Here is a 17,940-nt window from a genome sequence, read left to right as displayed (position 1 = left end):
AATGCTGTTTAGATTGGTATGTCGAAATAATTCTCACCAGTATTCGGTTGAAAGCCTTTCACGACTCCATGATCAATAGACCTGATATTAAAACCATGCTTTACCACATGTTCGTAATTCGAGCGGAGTACTGCTGAAACGGTTGCTCGTCCACCTAATTGTAGGTTGAGGGATGCAATGGTCCCAATGCCCCCACAACCTATCAAAAGAACATTCGTCTTTGTCATAGTACCTAGACTTTTAGTCACTTTTATCGATTTCTGTGAGTCGAGGGGGTATGTTAAAGATTAGAATATATATATATTCTTGTCGATGAGTCGTTAGAATTCCTGAAATCGTCATGAGATCTCTATGGCATATCCGTCCAGTATTTAAATACCACCGATACGTGGTGCATAGTCTGCAGACGCAGTAGGTAGTCTTTACGTTGAAGGAAAGCGATCCCGATCACGTGGCTAGACATCTGTATCGGGGAACTCAACAGTACTCCGCCACCTACACTTCCTGATTGGCTCGTGTCCAGAATGAAAACATCTCGATAGTCGAAGGAGTAAACAAGGATTCGAGCCCTATCCCTGTTGAGCAGTTGCATAAACATAGTCGATATAGTTAAGGTCTAGGACAAAATACGTAGGAGTGCTTTACAAGACTACATGTCTACTGCGAGGAAACGCGTCTGGGCATCAGGCCGAAATTTAAGAAGAATCTCTTCAACCTTTGACATAGTAGGTCGTATGGAGTTCAAATAGCATCAGTGGTCAGTAAAATAGTTCACCACACCGCAGAATGATGGCGAGTACATTTTATCATGTCGATTGGGTTCAATCACAATCAATTATTATTGGCCGTGGACCCCGCTTGTTATCGCGAACCGGTTACCTAATCCATCTTGCATTCCCCACATTATTGCACAGTGATACTCCGTACTCCGTAGTACTCAGTACCATCTGTCCCCCACCGGGGAACCGCGCATCATTCATTCGGGCATCCCCTTGCCAGCTTGCGTTCCTCGAGTATTAACCGAATTCGGCAATATGAGTACGCAGACTGGGAGAGATAGATCGCTCGGCGGCTGCGGAACATGTCGGTCTCGCCATACAAAATGCGATGAAACTCGACCAATTTGTAATGTCTGCCAGTTGTCTAACCTCACATGCACAGGGTATGATATTAGGCTACGTTTCGTATACCAAGGGGAAGGAGATGCTGGAGAAGCTGAGTCAAATTTGGTACGCTTTCGTCGTCCACTGTACACAGGTTTGTGACCATTTGTATTCAATTACTGTTGACAAAACTAATCACCTTTAGAGGGCCAACGAAAGTATATGAGTGCCTCACTTGTCCATTCTTTCGATGGCATGGACCCGAATCGGGCACTCATGGAGCTTGATGAACAGTGCCATGCCGTACAACCTGATGATTACTCATTATCTCGCGGTCCATTCAGTGTCTTCCGAGTGCGACCAGCAAGGTCTAAGGGCCTTTGGACTGATGATCCTCATTCATCGTCCCCAATGGCTCCGAGCCGCATTGATATGGTAGATGAATCATTCAATATTCAAGATGATACAGCAGACTTTCTTGACTCTATTCCCTTGGACTTCTCTTTGACCGGCATTATTGAGAGTGTTGCTTCCTTTTCTGACAACATTCCATCCACAAGTTCTCTCTTCTTGGACGAGAATACACCTAATGGCATAACGGATATGGATGGAAACCAAGACACAATCCACTTCCAGGAGGGTCCTCATTGCTCTGTCCACCCTACTCCCTTCTATTTCTCGTTAAATAATTCACCACCTCTGCCCGAGGAGTCATGGCCCTTATTAACCAACTACCGAGATCGAGTGATCCCTCTATTGGCACCTCTTAATTCCGATAAAAAGTCGCCATGGCATAATATTGTACTTCCTTGTGCGATGAACACATTGGCGGAGCTGGCAATGGGTGGACTCCCCAGTCATGCTCGGTCGGCTTTGTTATACACCCTTCTAGCAACAAGTGCAACTCATATTCAGCTCACTCCCTCCGTCATTCCGGCGGAGATTATGGGCATCTCAGTGGCATATTATAAGAAGCGAGCTCTTCATGATCTGAAGTATTGTCTTCAAAAGGAAGTTTCTGCGTCGAATAAAACTGCCAAGTATAAAGATGTCTTAATGGCCCTTCTGTCGACTGCCATCTTAAATGTAAGTTGTCGATATCACCATCGCGACTTTTAGTTCTAATTTGAACCTGTTTTAGGTATTCGAAGAAGATGCAGATTCCATGCTCGCCTGTCTCTTGGTCACGGAGCAATTTATCAAGCGGAAAGGACTGACGAAACCTACCTTGTCCAGGAAGGTCCGCCTCCTGCATCACTGCTACGCCTATCTCCGTATTATTAATGAAAGCATTATTGTCTCCGATATGTCAAATGATCCTTTTCAACAATTGGGTGTGTTCCCTGACCCACGGGCTACGACAAGAGCATCCAGATTTCGCATCTCCCAGTGGTCGGATACCCCAGATTTCTCCATGACCAAAGTCAAACCAATGCAGCTGGGCCAGCAAGACCTTCATCTTGAGCATCCTGGTCGATGGGACTTAACAATGTATCCGGAGATATTTGGAATCCCAGAATCACTTCTAAACCTCATTTCTCATGTTACGAGACTTGGTAACGAGCGGGACTTGCTTATCAACAGCCGACCTGGTGATCCATGTCCGAATCCGCGTGATTTTCTGCTCCGCGCAAAGATGCTTGAAAAACATATCTGTGGGTGGGATTCAAAACTAGATGGCCAGGAATTTCCAGCAAGCGCCTCTATGGTGACTGCTATGCAAAAGGCCTTGCTGATTTTCTTCTATCGCCGATTCTACGATGTCGAGGCCACCGTGTTACAAGACCAAGTTAATCAGGTTAAAGAATTGTTACAAAGTACCAAGGCCTCGGAGCAGGACGCCTATATGATATGGCCAGGGTTTATTGCTGCCTGCGAAGCTATCCAGCCTGACCTGCAAGAATACTTCCGAGGCTGGTTTGGGGACTGCTTCCGGAAAACTAGTTTGCCGTCCTTTCAGGTGGCATTATCGATTGCAGAATCCATTTGGAGTAGTGGTAGATATGGAGGTGGACCGTCTTTACAATGGCCGGACATAGTGCGATCGAATAGGAGACTTGTAATATTCTGAGCCAAGCAATAAACAAGTTATAAACTCTGTAGCACATGGGGTCCAGAGATTGAAGGTTGACGTGTAAGGACATGATACCATTGTTGGAGCCCGCAATTAACCACTTGACCAAGAACATCGGCTTACTGGACTAGGGCAATGTTCATACCTTGTATATCCTACACTAATCAGGGTTTGGTTGCATTGCCGATAGCCAGCTGCACTGCTGCATCTGCATGGGCCAATGCAGTGTCGACAATGGGAACTGAACTATCCTGCTCCCGAACCAGCAAGCCAAACTCAGTACAACCAAGGATAATTACCTGGGCTCCACGCTCAACAAGAGAGGCTATAACGCCCTTGAATAGGGACCTCGTCTCATCCAGGAATATACCCCTTGCTAGCTGGTTGAAAAGCGCAGTATGGATTTCTTCCTGTTGTTGCCCGTCCGGAACCAAGACATCCAAGCCATACTTAGAGGCTAGACGTCCCGAAAAATAGGTTCCTTCCATCGTGTACCGACTGCCCAAAAGCCCGACAGTGCGGTGTCCGCCTTCGATGACCTTTTGCGCTGTCGCATCAACAATGTGCAACATCGGAATCGTAGTATGTGCCGCTATCTGCGGCGCGACAATATGAACAGTATTGCAAGCAACGAGGAAGAAATCAGCCCCTGCAGCTTGAAGTCTGCTCGCTAGCGATCCCAACAGTTCTCCAACCTTATCCCATTGCCCTGTGTGCTCGAGGGATTCGACTTCGTCCAGATCTGTCTGAACAATAACGAGCTTGGCACAGTGCACACCGTTTCCTCCCATCCGTTTGGAGGTCAGCTCGTTGATCGTGCGATAATATGCAGCCGTACTTGGCCAAGCGATACCGCCAATTATTCCGATAGTTTTCATCTTTGAGGGTTATGGGAAAATATTGGCAAAAACAAGAAATATCCAGTAAATAGTGCAAGTATCCAGGACTAGGAGGGTTGCCCGACATTTAAATAGCCCGCGCTATAACATCTGACTCATTGGTCTTACGGACATTCCGCCGAGAGGGGAAAGAACGAAAAATTACAACCAACGAACAAGGTATACATAGTTCTGATCAACATGCGCAAAGATGTGCATAAACTTGCATTTACTTTCCATCAGGCTCCTGAGAGGGGTAAAAGTCTCCGAATTCTGCAACCTCCTCACGCCGCAAGTATTGTATAGGTGTTTTGAAATCCACGAATCCAATATTAGGGCTTGACAGCTCGTATCCCATCACCTTCTGGGCTTCCGGTGACCAGGATAAGACTTCCTCTACCGAATTTGCCAGGTAGGCGTTCTCCTCATGCCGAAAGTATCTACGCGTAAAAAACATGCCGTGCACAGTACGTCTTTCTGCCTTCGTGATATTTGCCCCTCCAGCATGGTACAATCCACCTAACATCACCCAGCAATCTCCAATGTCCAGCTCAGTTGCAACAGCTTCAGAGAGTTTTGGCGCTCTTTCTGCCCCCAAAAGGTGGCTACCGGGAATTGCAATGGTGGCACCGTTCTCGTATGTCGTCTCCACTCCCGGAATCATAAATGCCATCATCACATCAGAACCGATTCGATAGCCTGTTGTTGTTTGGTCTTCATGATCAACATGGAAATTTTTATCGTCTCGGTGGAGAAGTTGTGCCTTGGCTCCAGGTCCAATATCGAAAATCATTGCAATAGAACAGATTGCCTCGCTGGTATATGTATGTTTCGTCTCACCGTAGAAATTTGATGTTGTTTTGTCCACGAAGTAAGCCGTTAGGGTGCGCACTAACTGGTCCATCAGCCAATTCTCTTGTACTGTTCTGCTTCTCCCCACGAGATTCGCACATCGCCTGGTCTCTGGTGGAAACAAATCGCCCTATCGAGATGTTAATATTGCCCATAGTTGCGTTGGAACCACCAAGGGTGCGAACTCTCCATGGTTTATCGGCCTCGATGTACGGTCGGACGTCTTCATTTGCCTTTTTTACTGTCTCAGTATTTGTAAAGTTTTTGATAATACAAGCACCATCTCGTGTGATGGCTTCGATGATTGCAGCAGGATCGGTACGTTCGATCCGCTGGATTTCAGGATGCTTCACGGTCATTATGTTTTATGAAAGAGACCCTTAACCGTTAATGCCGACTATAGTAGCGCCATTCTTTAATACAGCAATTGGAATCGGGACTCTCAATATAGCTCCCTTTTATCGCTCTTAGGCCACCCCACATATCTTATCTGTCAGTCATATAGGCAGCTTGACAATTGAGGAATGTGGAGCCTGAATGCATGGTTATCACTGGATTGTTGCTTGCTTATCTAGCTAATTCGTGCGGGCATAGAGGAAAAGGAAGGTCTGTTATCGTATTGTCTACACCAAATGTTTCTCATGTGGTCTGAGAGGGGGTGCAGTCATGTCCCGCCCTCTTATCATGGCACAACTTGATATGAGAAGGCGAAAGTGGAGATTGTTATGGTCAGCCAGAGAAGTATAGGAAGCATTTCTTGTCGGCGCTGTTGTCCCTAGAAACCAGACGAGGTTGATTTCTGCTACAACGCTCTGATTGCTGAATCGGTTCCCCGCTTGTTATACTTGCATCTTTGATTAGACAAAGTGTTTCTGTTGAAGTCAACATACGCGGATATATGCATATTATAAGAAGTCTGACAACACATTCGGAACTCTGTGGACCACATGCATTCTACAGGGTTTTCATTATATATCCAAATCACATAGAAACGACAAAGCCCTCCAATAGCATAGCTACCAAAGCTGTACATATGACCCAAATCTGCGCCACATCGGCTTACTGTAATAGTCATCCAATTCTCGGATCTCCTCTACCGTAAGTTGTCGATGGCCAGTGGCCAAGTCGGCCGTAGCCAGATCCTGCCATTTTGTGCGGAGAATGACTTTATAAGCCACCGTGCATGCAACAATGACAAGAACCCCGAGAAAGTATGAGAAAAAATTGTACACGGTAAAAGAGGAACCCTATTATCTCAATTTAATTAGAAATAGGGCTCAAATGTCGGAAGGACCAGCATACCGCAGGATCAATGGCTGCATAGAGCACAGACACCAGTAGCATTGTGGAAACAAGTAACGATATTGTCGGAGCGAGAGGCCACCATTTTGATCGCCATGCATATATCTGGACAAATACAGGAGACTTCTGCGCTCGTATAGCGGCATGGAAGCGGAGAGATGTCACTGCAATGATGGCCCAATTGAGGAAGAAAGAGGCACTTGTGATAGCGATAAACCAGTTAAGGACTTCCGTTCCACTTGCTGGAACATGGTAAGTAACTGCCAACAAGATATTGAATGATTTAAAACATACCACTCAAGCTCATATAGGTTAGAGTGACACCAAGCACGGCGGTGATGAGTAAAGCCCACCTAGGCCGCCCCATATCGTCGACTCGAGCGATGAACGACGGCACTAGCTTCTGGACAGCCATCGTACGCAGAATACGGGACGGGAGGTAAATGCATTCTAGGGCAATTGCAAGTATTCCGATGATCATGCAAGCGTTGATGACGTCAGGTACGCCCTTGATACCGGCGTTGTCGACAGCGATGACGAACGGAGAGGCTGCGACTCCGGAGCCACCCAGAAGGCGGTCGTCGTCTGAAGGAACCAGTATAGAAACAAATACGACCGAAACCAGGTAAAATATACCAACACGCATTGGCACCACTTTTGCAGAGTGTGCCATGGAGAAACGGGGCGATTTTGCCTCTCCTGCCATGACGCCAATGAAGACTTGATCTCCTGTACCCCAAATACCGAGAAGGGCCGCGTTTGCGAAGCCCTAGAAGTTAGTCAGACTAATTTATTGTAAGGATAAATTTTTATTAAATAGCTCACGTAAAATCCATTCTTGAACACGGGCAAGTCGGTCCAAGTACTTCCGTCCTTTGTAGACCCCCTGGGACCTGCACCACCAATGATAACCAACGATACAATGACGTTGAAGAAGAATAGGAATACTTTGGCCAAGGAACCAATATATTGAAGCCAGGCAAAGTATTGGTTTGGGAGAAAGAAAACCGCAAGGCATAGAACAAGGAAAATCGTCACTGTCAAGAATTAGAGTACCTCGAGAGACGCTGCAGAAGGTACATACGCAAAGCTGCCTCCGGTACCATCTCTTTGGCCCAATAATTGATAAGAATTACAAAAAAGGTGGCTTCGGACGCAAAGACGGCCGTCCATCCTATTTTGCAGTTGTTGTCAGTACTACTAACATAGGTGCCGTCTGGACCATGAGCTCGGGAATCGAGACTTACCAAGCCATTCTGCTAGCCCTGCACCGAAGGCCAGCGCTGGATCGATCCAGCGGCCTGCGTAATCAATGTAGTTTCCAGAGGTTGGAAACGCAATTGTCATTTCAGCCAATGTATTGAGGTTGGCCCAGACGCCGAGACAAACCATAAAATATCCGAGTATCATGTTCCCAGGTCCACCATTCGCCAGGGCTTTGCCAGTTGCGATGAATAGGCCACTTCCTACGCTGGACCCCAAGGAGATGACCTGCAATCTATAAGCCAGGAGACCGAGGCGTACTAAAAGCCAATGTTCCTACATGGATTTGTCTGGGGGTGAACGATCGGTGGAACTCGCCGGAGGTGTCATTGCTGTAACCTTCTTCGACGCTTACAACAGGCTCCAATGGAGGCTTCGTCTCAGTCGCGATGGATGAGTCCATAGGCTTTTCAGGACCATTGTCGGCCTTTGATCTCGTCTTTTTTATTTCAGATTCCATACCGTGCGAATGAACTTCACGGAAATAATTGAATAATCAATCGTGTTGCCAACATAACTTTCCGCAAGCATCGCCCCGGGACCCGCTCTACTTAAATTGCCCCCTTTTGATGTGCCGTCGTGGTACACTGATTAAGGTGCTCGGGCCATGCGAATGACCTCAGAGGATTATTCTTATCGTCTAGCTCCCCCACTGGGGGGAAGAGAATGCTACTCCACTCTTGGAATGATATAGACCAAGGGAAAGTTTCGGATTGCCCTGCCTATTTCCCGCCTCCCAATGCAATGATAATAGACCCTTCAGCTGTAGTGGCGCGAAAGGATGGGTGTCTGCGTACATCGACATCTATGACAAGGAATCCTGCGTATTATGTGCAGTGCTCTTACAGTTTCTCCAGAAGTAAAAGCACGATAACCTAGCCAAAAATGGGGATGACGCCATTGTTAATATGTAGGACCGGGGCCGAGGTTATATGCCGCTTTTTATCTCCTAACTTGGACTCCAAATCCGCAGATCCCCGGATTACTTCAAAATGCTGTTCCGTGACAGCTCCTACTCTCCAGGATGCTTCTTACGGTTAGGGCTTTTCAACTACCTCTGCGAAAATAAACTCTGCCCAGCACGTGCCGGCAGACTGGTTTGCATGGATCGTTTCCCCGTCGTACTCCAATTTCTGTCCTATTTGAAGTAGGTGCCTGACAAGGAAACATATCACAGATATCCCCATTTTCGACGTCGGTTGAGGACAGATCAAATGGTCGGACACCGGATCAGGATATCCTTGCGACTTCTCGCTTAGGTCATTCTGTGCAGGTCTCAATTACTCCGGAAATCCAGTGCGGATAAAGGGAATCCTCCGGGGGTCTTTGGCACGGCTTGGCGGGGTCTCTCCACTATGTGGTCCTTAGCACACTACGAACTAAGCAGAGAGTTTTATTTCCAGATTTCAACAGAGCTCATAGACAATCATGGTTTGACTGATGTCCCAAAGTTCTCACTTGCAACGTATAAACGACGTCAAGTTGTTGATATGCATCGAGCCCAGCAACAAAGCACCTCCATTGAGGCCCCCGAAGTAGGTTGATGACTGCAGCAAACCACCCAGAAGCCTTGTTCAGTTGTGCCCTCAGTTCAGTTCGAAGGCTCTTTGACGCTGGGACCGTGACTAGACCTCCATACATTCAGTTCAGCGACCGGATTTACCAAGTCGATTCACATTTTTGTTGTCGGCATATACTGCGTAGTGACGAGCCAACTGGGCCAGAGATGTTTATTGTGTCTCCTCTACCTCCACATGCTGGCGCGTTTTGAAAATGGCGGCCTCTTATGCTCAATTCATGTGGTGTGGATCATCCAAACCTTTCTCGTTTCTTTCTTTATTTCTTCACGCCCTCGAATTTATGCTTGCCCAGCGGGTTGAGCTTGGTGTGCGGTTGCGGAAATGAACACTAGCGATCCAAGGAATTGGCGCCTATTGCTGTTGTATCGAGGGCCTAGAGATGGGCTGCAACCGACATGGGGCCAATGGGTAAGTGACAACTTCGCTAGTCATAATTGCAGGCACAGGGTCCAGCTGGTGTATGAATCAGATGGCCTGGTGATTTCATGACAGTCCTGGCATCCCGATTGGACAGTCTCTACCGTTTTGACTATCTACTTGGAGCCGGGAGTTTCCAACCCACATCTCCCTGTTACTCCCGCACTAAGCTATCCCTATGTTAAAGCTATCGGCCGGAAGTTCCCCGTCATAGGAGACACGGAGGAGACAGTGGATGACTGCAGAGGCTCACCTTGAAGAGGGGAGCGCCCATTCGTCAATTCTCAGGTGGGGTTCATTGTATTGGAGGTGAGAACAGGTGCAAGCCACCATATTTGAGATCCAACCGGAGCGACTTCCTGGGAATGGTGCACACATTATCCATGCGGAGAAGGAGTTTCTGGAGGACCGGCGGACTATAACCAAGACTGATATCAGCAATCTATTCGATGTATGAGGGCAAATGCAAGCAGCTATTGATGGGCCCGGAGTGGTCATGCAGGAAGATGCCGTAGAGACCCGTCTGGGCAGAAAAACGGGTGGTTGAAAGATCATCAGGTGAGCAGAGAGGCTACGATGATTCCTGTTTGATGCATCATGCATTGGACACCTGGGCCTGTAGCTGTAGGGGGCCTCCCTCCATAAGCCGCAGAGTCACCGCTGTATGCTGATCTCGCAGCCTCATTGTGCAACCCGCTGTCATAGGCTCTGCAGCAGAGCATCAACCTCGTAATTGGCGTCAGCTGCATGTCTGGCCGACAGCCTTGGGCTCTTCTCGTGTGATTAAAGCGCGGGCTCAACCCCGCTCCGGACCAATATTCTCTTCTCACGTCACCGTCCCTTGCTCTCCAATATACCATAATTACCAGCAAGAGGATGCCTTCGCTGGCCTCCGATGATAGCTTCGAACTGATTTCCTCGACACACTCTTACACTGACTCTGATACTGACTCTGTCTCCATGAGTACCGACACCAGCGCTACCGCCGCGGCTGTCCCTCCACCACCGGAGGCTGAGTCTCTGGCGATGTCGGCGGTCACAAACTGCGTAGGCAATGGTGACGATGCGGCACCTGGGCAGAATGAGCCGCCGCATCCTACTTTCTGGCGATTCAATGCACCTCCTCAGCCCCTTCCCCCTCTTCCTATCGACGATATTGCATTTGGGCCAGCCAATGACCATCGCCGCGGTCGTACCCTTCTGGCCCCGCCGTATGTGCACTCCCCTGACAGCTATCTTTCGCATTCGCCTGTTCGTGTCCGTCGCGGTTCTTCTCCCTCTCCGGTATCCCCCAGAGTAAATGTGAGCTCGCATCACGACCTCACTTGCTCGAGCGAATGCAAAGACCAGTTCGTCTGGCTGTCTCCATTCCGCAGGGAAGCCTATGTCACAGCACACGCGGCGACAGATATCGACTTCCGCCAGTGGTTCCCGCTACTATGCACTGCCGCTACAGACAGTTGGTATTCCTTCAAACCAGCTGATATTCACTCAGGGGGAGGCATCCATGCGCTCCATATCTTGTCCTCGTCTTCATTCGCGCGTCAACCCAATGCCCGTCCTCTCGGGTTGAGGATCCCACAGGTGTCCGCCTCAGCTGCACTGCAGCCCCGGATGTCCAAGCTGGCAGAGGAGGAACCTTCACTCGTCTATCTCTCTGTTCGGCAGGCCATCAACGGTCCACGCCGCCGCGGTCGCTACTACAGTCCTGGTCCTGAGAATCTTCCGGAAATGGCCGGAGATGTGGAGACAGGCCAGTCAATTTATCAGGTCGTGCGAAGCGGAAGTCGCGAAGAGGCTGCTTCCCAGGCCTTCTATCACGCGGGTGCCAATCGATGGTCCACAATCTTTACATGTGTTGTTAAGGATACCGGTAATGAGCCGCGCTATCCGTTGCTGGAGTCTTATATGCGAGTTAGAAGCCTGGAGGAATTGATCGAAGCACCCAGCACTGGAGATAAAGTGACTGTCTTTTATTGAGAAACACGCGGTTGGGCAATCGATTCGCCTGGTTTCACGGATACCACAAAGTCTAAGCTACAGGGTGAACATTAGTCCTCAATCGAACCTAACTCAGTCGTAATATACCCCCAAGGAACCAGAATTCTACTACGGCAGTAACGCCGGTTAGAATGGCGAGAGACCAGTTCATCGTCGCCCAGCCGTATCTGTCACGGATCATACCTGCCCAGATTGGCCCGACCAGACTCCCCGCCGCAAAGGCGGCGCTCAAAAGGCCATATCCCTGAGCAGTCGCCCCATTTTTGCTAAATATACAGGGGTTGTCCCTTTGAATGGTGTCGATCAGATAGGCAGCCTCTGTTAGAAGCGGTGGCAGAGTCACGGAGATGCAGACGCCTATAAGTACCAATAAAACGCACAGTAAAACAGTCCGTTCTCTGCTATCGTTGGTAACTAATCGGAAGAGAATCAGTAATGGAGTCATTAGAAGGAAGGCAGCGGCGACTAAAAATCTACCGGAGTTAGAAAACCGGTCAAGAATTAGACCAATACATGGTTCCAGGCATAAAAAGAATGAAGATTAGTCCCTGTCCGGTTTGTCCCCATCCGAATGTTCTCTCCACAAACAGTGGGAGGACGCTATCAAAGGCCGTTATAAGACTTGCTGTGACGAAATATCCATAGGTCGCGGCTGCCATCCTTCCTGAGCAAACCAGCGTAAGAAAAGGCTGGCAAGGTGAGATGCGCAACGGAGCCACTCTGGGTAGATTCAGAAGGTTGATTCATTCGAATGCCTTCCTCGTGAACCCACTTCTGTGCCTCTGTCTTCTCAATGATAATTAGACGCAGAAAGAGATCAACCCCTAGCACCGCAGATGACACTCCAAATACCGCGTAATAACCACAGTGTTGATACAGAACACCCCCCAACAGGGGTCCCAGCAGATCACCTAGGTTAGTTGCGAGCCCAACAACGCCCATTGCTTTGCCTCAACGACCTTCTGGCACCGTATCAACTAGCATGGCAATCGCTACCGTCCACACGATTGCAGCAGAGATACCCTGGAACAACCGCCCAGCTACCCACAGTGCAATATTTGTGCCAATTCAAAGAAGCGCAGTGGCCCCCACGAAAGCAATCAGACCAAATAGTAGGGGCAGGCGACGACCGTGCGCTAGATAATCGGCGAGAAACCCAAATATGGCTGGTATGGTCAGGTTTGTATGGTCAACACCCTCTGTCTGATACGAGAAACTTACGTGATGCTGCTAACAAGCCGGCGGCATAGATGGCGAGGAGTGCCGATGTCCAATGTTTACCTTACCCAAAATAACTTGTTAACTAGCCACAAGGGCAGATATGAGGGGACGTACGACTATCAGGATCGAGGCCAAGCCTCGTCTCCAAGGCTGTGGGGATGACCGGAATTATCTGATTTGTGAAGGCTCAGAGGTGGTCTCAAGTGGCATGTCTAAGTATGGAAACTAACGATGCCATATAGAAAGAGATCCTACGTGTAGAAATGCCGTCACAAGAGGTTTTAAGGCTATGAGGGGTGAACACACCGCAAAACCCGCCAGAGAAATCGTGGTGACGATTAGTACAGTGGAAGATCGATCGTCAAACACCTTGGTTTCCGTGCCATGACAATAAGCGTTGTAACGTATGTGTGTGGCGTTGGAGATTCAGGGGGTCAGAAGAAACTTTCACTTTCTCTTGTTTTGGCTGTGTGATCGAATGGGTATGCCGTATGCCTCTTTGTAGGAGATATCGTCCCATCCCAATGCTTGCCATGCATGTCTCAAGTTCCACTCAACTACTAGTGCTGAGGCAACACATTGCAATTTTTCTTTGGAATACCCCTTGCAAGTAGCAATTCTAGGAGATTGTCTGGAAGCGATACCGCACAAGTGCTGGTCTTGCTAATGAAGGAGTAGAACAGATCAGCATCTCGCCTTCCGTATACGTCAACTCGAAGTCGACAAATTCCTGTTGGTAGGTCCTAACTTGGTGCTTTGGGTAGTATGCTTTTTCTTGGCGGCCGAGTGATATTTCCGCTCATTCATCCCTGATAAACCGATTCAGTCATCTCATACGTGTTCCCTGATCATTCCAGTAGGCTTCAAAGTTCTCTGTCAGGAGTAGGGCAAGAAAAGATTCCGCTCGGCCAAGGATTAAACTGTCCCGTGGTGTGCGAAATCAGGATGTTTCTTGACACACTTTTATATACCGCCAGCTAGGGAGATGGGAGCTGTGATCATAGCCTTCCTATTTCCCGGTTGTCTTCATTCTATGGTTTGGAACAGGCAGTTGCATGCGAAATCAAATAATATTTAGGCAAAATCCAAAAGTAATATATGTTCCAGAACCTCAACGAAGTTAGGTCCAGGATGGATAATGCTGTAATCTGGCCGAATTCATGATGGTTGTGCTTGTTCTTCTCATGAAAGTGGCCATCATGAGCTCTATGTCATGGGCTCAATCAGGCAAGGGCAGCTCAAAAACTGCGGACTTCAGGCGGGCCAGTTATGCAATTGTCACCCAGCTTGCCGATAGCCCCCCACGGGGAGACTCAGCTAAGCAGCCAATGTACGTTAAAGCACTCGTGGCATCCAACACAGGCGACAACTTTGAGGAAATATACAACCTTACCCAAAGTCTAGAGATTTAACAATAACAAAATAGATATATATATATCAAAACGCCCCATGTAATGGCTCGTTTCTGGGTACCGCCGCGGAGATGAGGAGGCGCAACAGAGACTACCTATAATTCTGGTAGAGACAGGATATCAGCTACTTTCAGTCCGGCTCAGTCTTTCGACATAATATATGATAGATCCCAATTGAATGGCGGTTTTCCGGCCAAAGGTGTCAGTCAGGATACCCGATACCAAAGCCCCAATGAAGGAGCCTCCAGACATGGAGGCCGTGATTCCACCTTACACTGTCGCTCGATATTGGTGCGTAGGGAGGCTGCATCCACTAGAATCAACTTGATGATATTCCTACCGGCGCACTCACATGGCGGACATCGAAGGCGGATCAAATCCAAATAAATAAGAACCGTCCGATGGTGGCAATGGCTGTGATAGCATAAATTTTGGTGATCATCATCGTGGCGGAGGAACAGTTACATAGACATAATGAAAATGAGAGCGCTGCTTCGAGGATAACAGGGCGGCTGATGCAAAGGTTTCTGCACCACGCGAATGAAGACACTGATTCAGTGGGTCATTGTGTATTGCGTATCTTCAGCCATCTCATGTCGTCCCAAGGAAAGGCTATATTGTATAAGTAGGGCACAGGCCGGTGGATTGATTGGCAACGTTTTCCACATTTTGAGTTAATTCTATGGTTAGGTGCAATTTATGCGGCTATAGATGGCTCCGGCTGGGGTAGAAAGTTTTACTTTGCTTGGTGTTCATTTTTCCGTGTCTTCGCCAGTCCCAATCCCGATGTCATTTACAAACAATATACTGGGTTCCTTTTTCAATTCCTTTTGGCTGGTTCATTTGGCATTGAGGAAGTTGTATCTTGTTGCAACCTAGGAATAACTTGGCACCAATGGCTTGCTCTCGTCCCACAACCAACTCCAAGTTGCTATTCCAAAGCTATGAGGCTTATATGACATATTGCTCCTATAGCGAATGTTCTGGAACACTCAGACCAAGGTTCGCCAGTTCAGACTCCCAGCTCGAGAATTCGGGACAGAACAAATTAAATTCTGGCGTTGGAAAGCTCACAGGCTCCTGATGACGCGTTCCAAAGACAGCGTCGTGGTTAAACTGTCTTTCAGGTAGGTTGACGTCTTGGGGGCCGTCATACTGGCCTGACAAGCTATTGATATAACTCACGGCAGTTGTCGATACCCTATTAGACATCCACATGCGTCTTAGCAGGCTTGCAAAACGGCTGGCAACATGACAATTATCGGTAGCAGCAGCCTCCAGTACTTGGATGTATTTCTGTACTAAGGAGGTAGTTTCGATGTGCTCGGCGGGTACTAGAGCCCCGAAGATGTAGGCCTTATATAAGAAGACAGCGGAGTATACTGTATACCTATCTCTAGTATTAGCTTAATCACTTTCCAGGATGGCGCATATTCCTGTCGTATGAGACTGCATACACGTAAAAGCGGAATGGCATATAGCGAATATGCAATTCGGGATTTGTCTGACTGGTTATTGTGAGGATATTCTGTGCCGCATCAATCGCCTCGAACACATATACACCCTCGGCACTCGACATGATGCCTTCAGGAAACAGCGATGCTGTGCGCTTCAGTTCTGGAGCGGTCCCGGATAGTGCCTCGCTGGAGAAGCAATTCTCATGCACCGCCCTGGAAAGGATCGACTGGAAGGCGAAGGCATTGGCGTACAAGCGGACATACTCCTTAAAAATGCGTAGCGTGAAATTCAACTTCGGAGAGGCGTCTAAATCATCCCAACGGCCATGCCACGCTGACAGGGAGCACCGAAAGTCGTCGAGGTAGCGGTTGTAATCCCCTCTTTGAACCATCTGCTGCCCTCGCTCTTTGGATGCATACAAGATGTCGTGCACGTTATGTAGCAATTGGGTCAGCTCAATGCTAGCCTGTAACACGTGGGCATACTTGTGTTCCGCGTCGGCACTGAGGCATAGACTTGGAAAGTCGCTGGCGGTAAAGCGAGTTGACAGTGATGGGCCACGCGACCAGAAAGACTGCCCCATTCGGACAGAAATTTGGCGATCTGCTATATATACAACTACCACGCCTATTAGTTTCTTCTTATAGAGCGTCAGTTCTGGTTGAACGTACATATCCACGCCAAGCGCTTTCTATTCTCGAGTTCCTGTGGCTCCCCAGGAGATGCCTCGCGAAAGGATGCCTTGTCCAGACGCAGGAGGTACGAGTGCCGTACAGCTTGGCCAATAAGGGACCAGGCCATGTTGTCTTCAATTGCGCTTACATTTCCAGGAAAGAGTCTGGAATAGCGCAAGGTCTCGATTTGTAAGTACGGAACCCACTCGGCAAGCAGCAACAGACCCTCCACTGACCCGACGTTCAACGTCGAGGGAGTGGCAGTTAGAATATCCAGTAAATACTGTTTTAGATACTGCCAGCATTGTCGATGGATATCGTGGTACGCAGCCTCGTCTTTGCACGCAATCATCAGAATCACCCCAAGCAGGAATGGCTCGTCAGCAGCGAGTTTGCGCATATCAGTCATGGCAAGAAGTTGTTTTGGGACAAGAGGACAAAAAGTGTGATAGTTCATAGCGTATCTGTCGCGTCAGGTCAGCATTAGATAGATCACGATGATGGAAATAGGAATTGTGCCATACCGATGCAACAGCTGAGCTACCTTGTCTGTGCCTAAGACACTCAGCACAAGTATTTCCATCTCTGACAACGTCGGTGAGACCACAGGAAGGTGGAATGAGTCCAGAGTCTCGGGATATGCTCGCTTTATAGATGCACTCTCCGCAAGGGCCGGCGGTTGATTAGGAAGCTGGAGGTCGTTCGCCGCAAGCCGCGCCAGGATCTGAAGCGCATCTCCAGGGTTTGTTAGTTCAGCATAAATTGGGTCCTCGGATGCTCTCTTAGTTTCTGTCTCGCAGTGGTCAGGATGAACTACTAGATTGTTAGGTGGGCCAACCATGAGACCTGTAGAGACTCCCCGTTGTGAACGCCGAAACCGGGCAAAGTCTCCTCCGCGGCGCGATCCAGCAAGAATACATTCACTGCCGGCACGGGAGCATTGTCGACATGAAGACCTTGTTCCATCTGGGGAGGAGGTTCTGGGACGGTTAGTTGGTGTGAGGAGAAAAGAAAAGGGGAATCATCCAACTGACGGATCACACTTGAGCTTACGCTGGCGACACCGCTGGCACGCACGATAGAGACGGATATTTCGACTACGAGTCATTCTGAATAGAATCTATATTGTGGTTCGGAGTGTACAGCCAAGGCTAAAAAGAAACAAGATGCATGTCTCCGCCGCACTTTTTGGGGTAGACGGCAATAGATGGAGAGTCAGTGCGGGGTTGCCGATTCCTGTTCCACTATCGCTATTTGGATATATGCAGGACCTGTGTGTTCCAGTATTCAAGCTACCCCGCAGACCCCCATTCACCCCCAATGCCGCTTTTCTTATGACCAGACAACATTGCCCGTGGCATTGTCTTCGCCCACGAATTGAGGACGACGCTTCCAGCTTGCATCAGGCGCCCAATGCGTCCGGCCCTAGAGGCATCGGCAGTCTACACAGACACGCCAAGTCCGGATCGAGTGCCGTTGGCACGGGCGATGACGTCCACCTCGTCCGACCATTTGAGGACTGGGACGATAGGGCCTGGGCAGTAAACAATGTTAGCAAGCATGATCACATTTCTATGTAGTGGACACACATCGAACTGCTCCTCGGTAACGATTCGACCCGTCGAAGGTGGGTTGTCGACGATGGTTGGGGAAAGTTAGCATCCCTTGTCGAATGTGGTAGGCTGCGCTGCGAGGGCAAACTTAT

General features: G+C 48.7%; 5 protein-coding genes across 5 annotated transcripts; 2 read left to right on the top strand and 3 right to left on the bottom strand.

Annotated features, from left to right (window-relative positions):
* Positions 1 to 1,034: 1,034 nt before the first annotated feature.
* BDV59DRAFT_193326 (Zn(II)2Cys6 transcription factor) lies at positions 1,035 to 3,174 on the top strand (the record flags this gene model as incomplete). The annotated part of the gene is made up of 3 exons (XM_073692205.1): positions 1,035 to 1,257; positions 1,309 to 2,189; positions 2,245 to 3,174. The coding sequence occupies 3 exons, from the start codon at positions 1,035 to 1,037 to the stop codon at positions 3,172 to 3,174; spliced, it is 2,034 nt and encodes a 677-aa protein (XP_073547913.1).
* On the bottom strand, positions 3,145 to 4,101 carry BDV59DRAFT_178526 (aspartate/glutamate racemase family protein). The gene has a single exon (XM_073689787.1). It carries the CDS (start codon positions 4,053 to 4,055, stop codon positions 3,342 to 3,344), a length of 714 nt encoding a protein of 237 aa, XP_073547912.1. The 5' UTR covers positions 4,056 to 4,101; the 3' UTR covers positions 3,145 to 3,341.
* A 1,822-nt stretch (positions 4,102 to 5,923) lies between these two features.
* On the bottom strand, positions 5,924 to 7,875 carry BDV59DRAFT_193325 (amino acid permease/ SLC12A domain-containing protein; the record flags this gene model as incomplete). The annotated part of the gene is made up of 7 exons (XM_073692204.1): positions 5,924 to 6,154; positions 6,210 to 6,451; positions 6,504 to 6,978; positions 7,035 to 7,246; positions 7,294 to 7,383; positions 7,457 to 7,700; positions 7,753 to 7,875. The coding sequence occupies 7 exons, from the start codon at positions 7,873 to 7,875 to the stop codon at positions 5,924 to 5,926; spliced, it is 1,617 nt and encodes a 538-aa protein (XP_073547911.1).
* Positions 7,876 to 10,429: 2,554 nt separating this feature from the next.
* BDV59DRAFT_202125 (uncharacterized protein) lies at positions 10,430 to 11,449 on the top strand (the record flags this gene model as incomplete). Its single annotated transcript, XM_073693969.1, has 1 exon — positions 10,430 to 11,449. One exon carries the CDS (start codon positions 10,430 to 10,432, stop codon positions 11,447 to 11,449), a length of 1,020 nt encoding a protein of 339 aa, XP_073547910.1.
* Positions 11,450 to 14,970: 3,521 nt separating this feature from the next.
* BDV59DRAFT_207944 (Zn(II)2Cys6 transcription factor) lies at positions 14,971 to 17,428 on the bottom strand. The gene is made up of 5 exons (XM_073695107.1): positions 17,270 to 17,428; positions 16,760 to 17,215; positions 16,233 to 16,699; positions 15,561 to 16,179; positions 14,971 to 15,493 (listed from the first exon to the last, which is right to left on the bottom strand). Exons 1-5 carry the CDS (start codon positions 17,341 to 17,343, stop codon positions 15,073 to 15,075), a joined length of 2,037 nt encoding a protein of 678 aa, XP_073547909.1. The 5' UTR covers positions 17,344 to 17,428; the 3' UTR covers positions 14,971 to 15,072.
* Positions 17,429 to 17,940: the final 512 nt, after the last annotated feature.

This window comes from Aspergillus ambiguus (assembly GCF_047715705.1).
Source record: "Aspergillus ambiguus strain CBS 117.58 unplaced genomic scaffold BDV59scaffold_16, whole genome shotgun sequence".
Lineage (NCBI taxonomy): Eukaryota > Fungi > Ascomycota > Eurotiomycetes > Eurotiales > Aspergillaceae > Aspergillus > Aspergillus ambiguus.
Note: the sequence above shows the minus strand (reverse complement) of the source record. Positions and strands in the feature narration are given on the sequence as shown.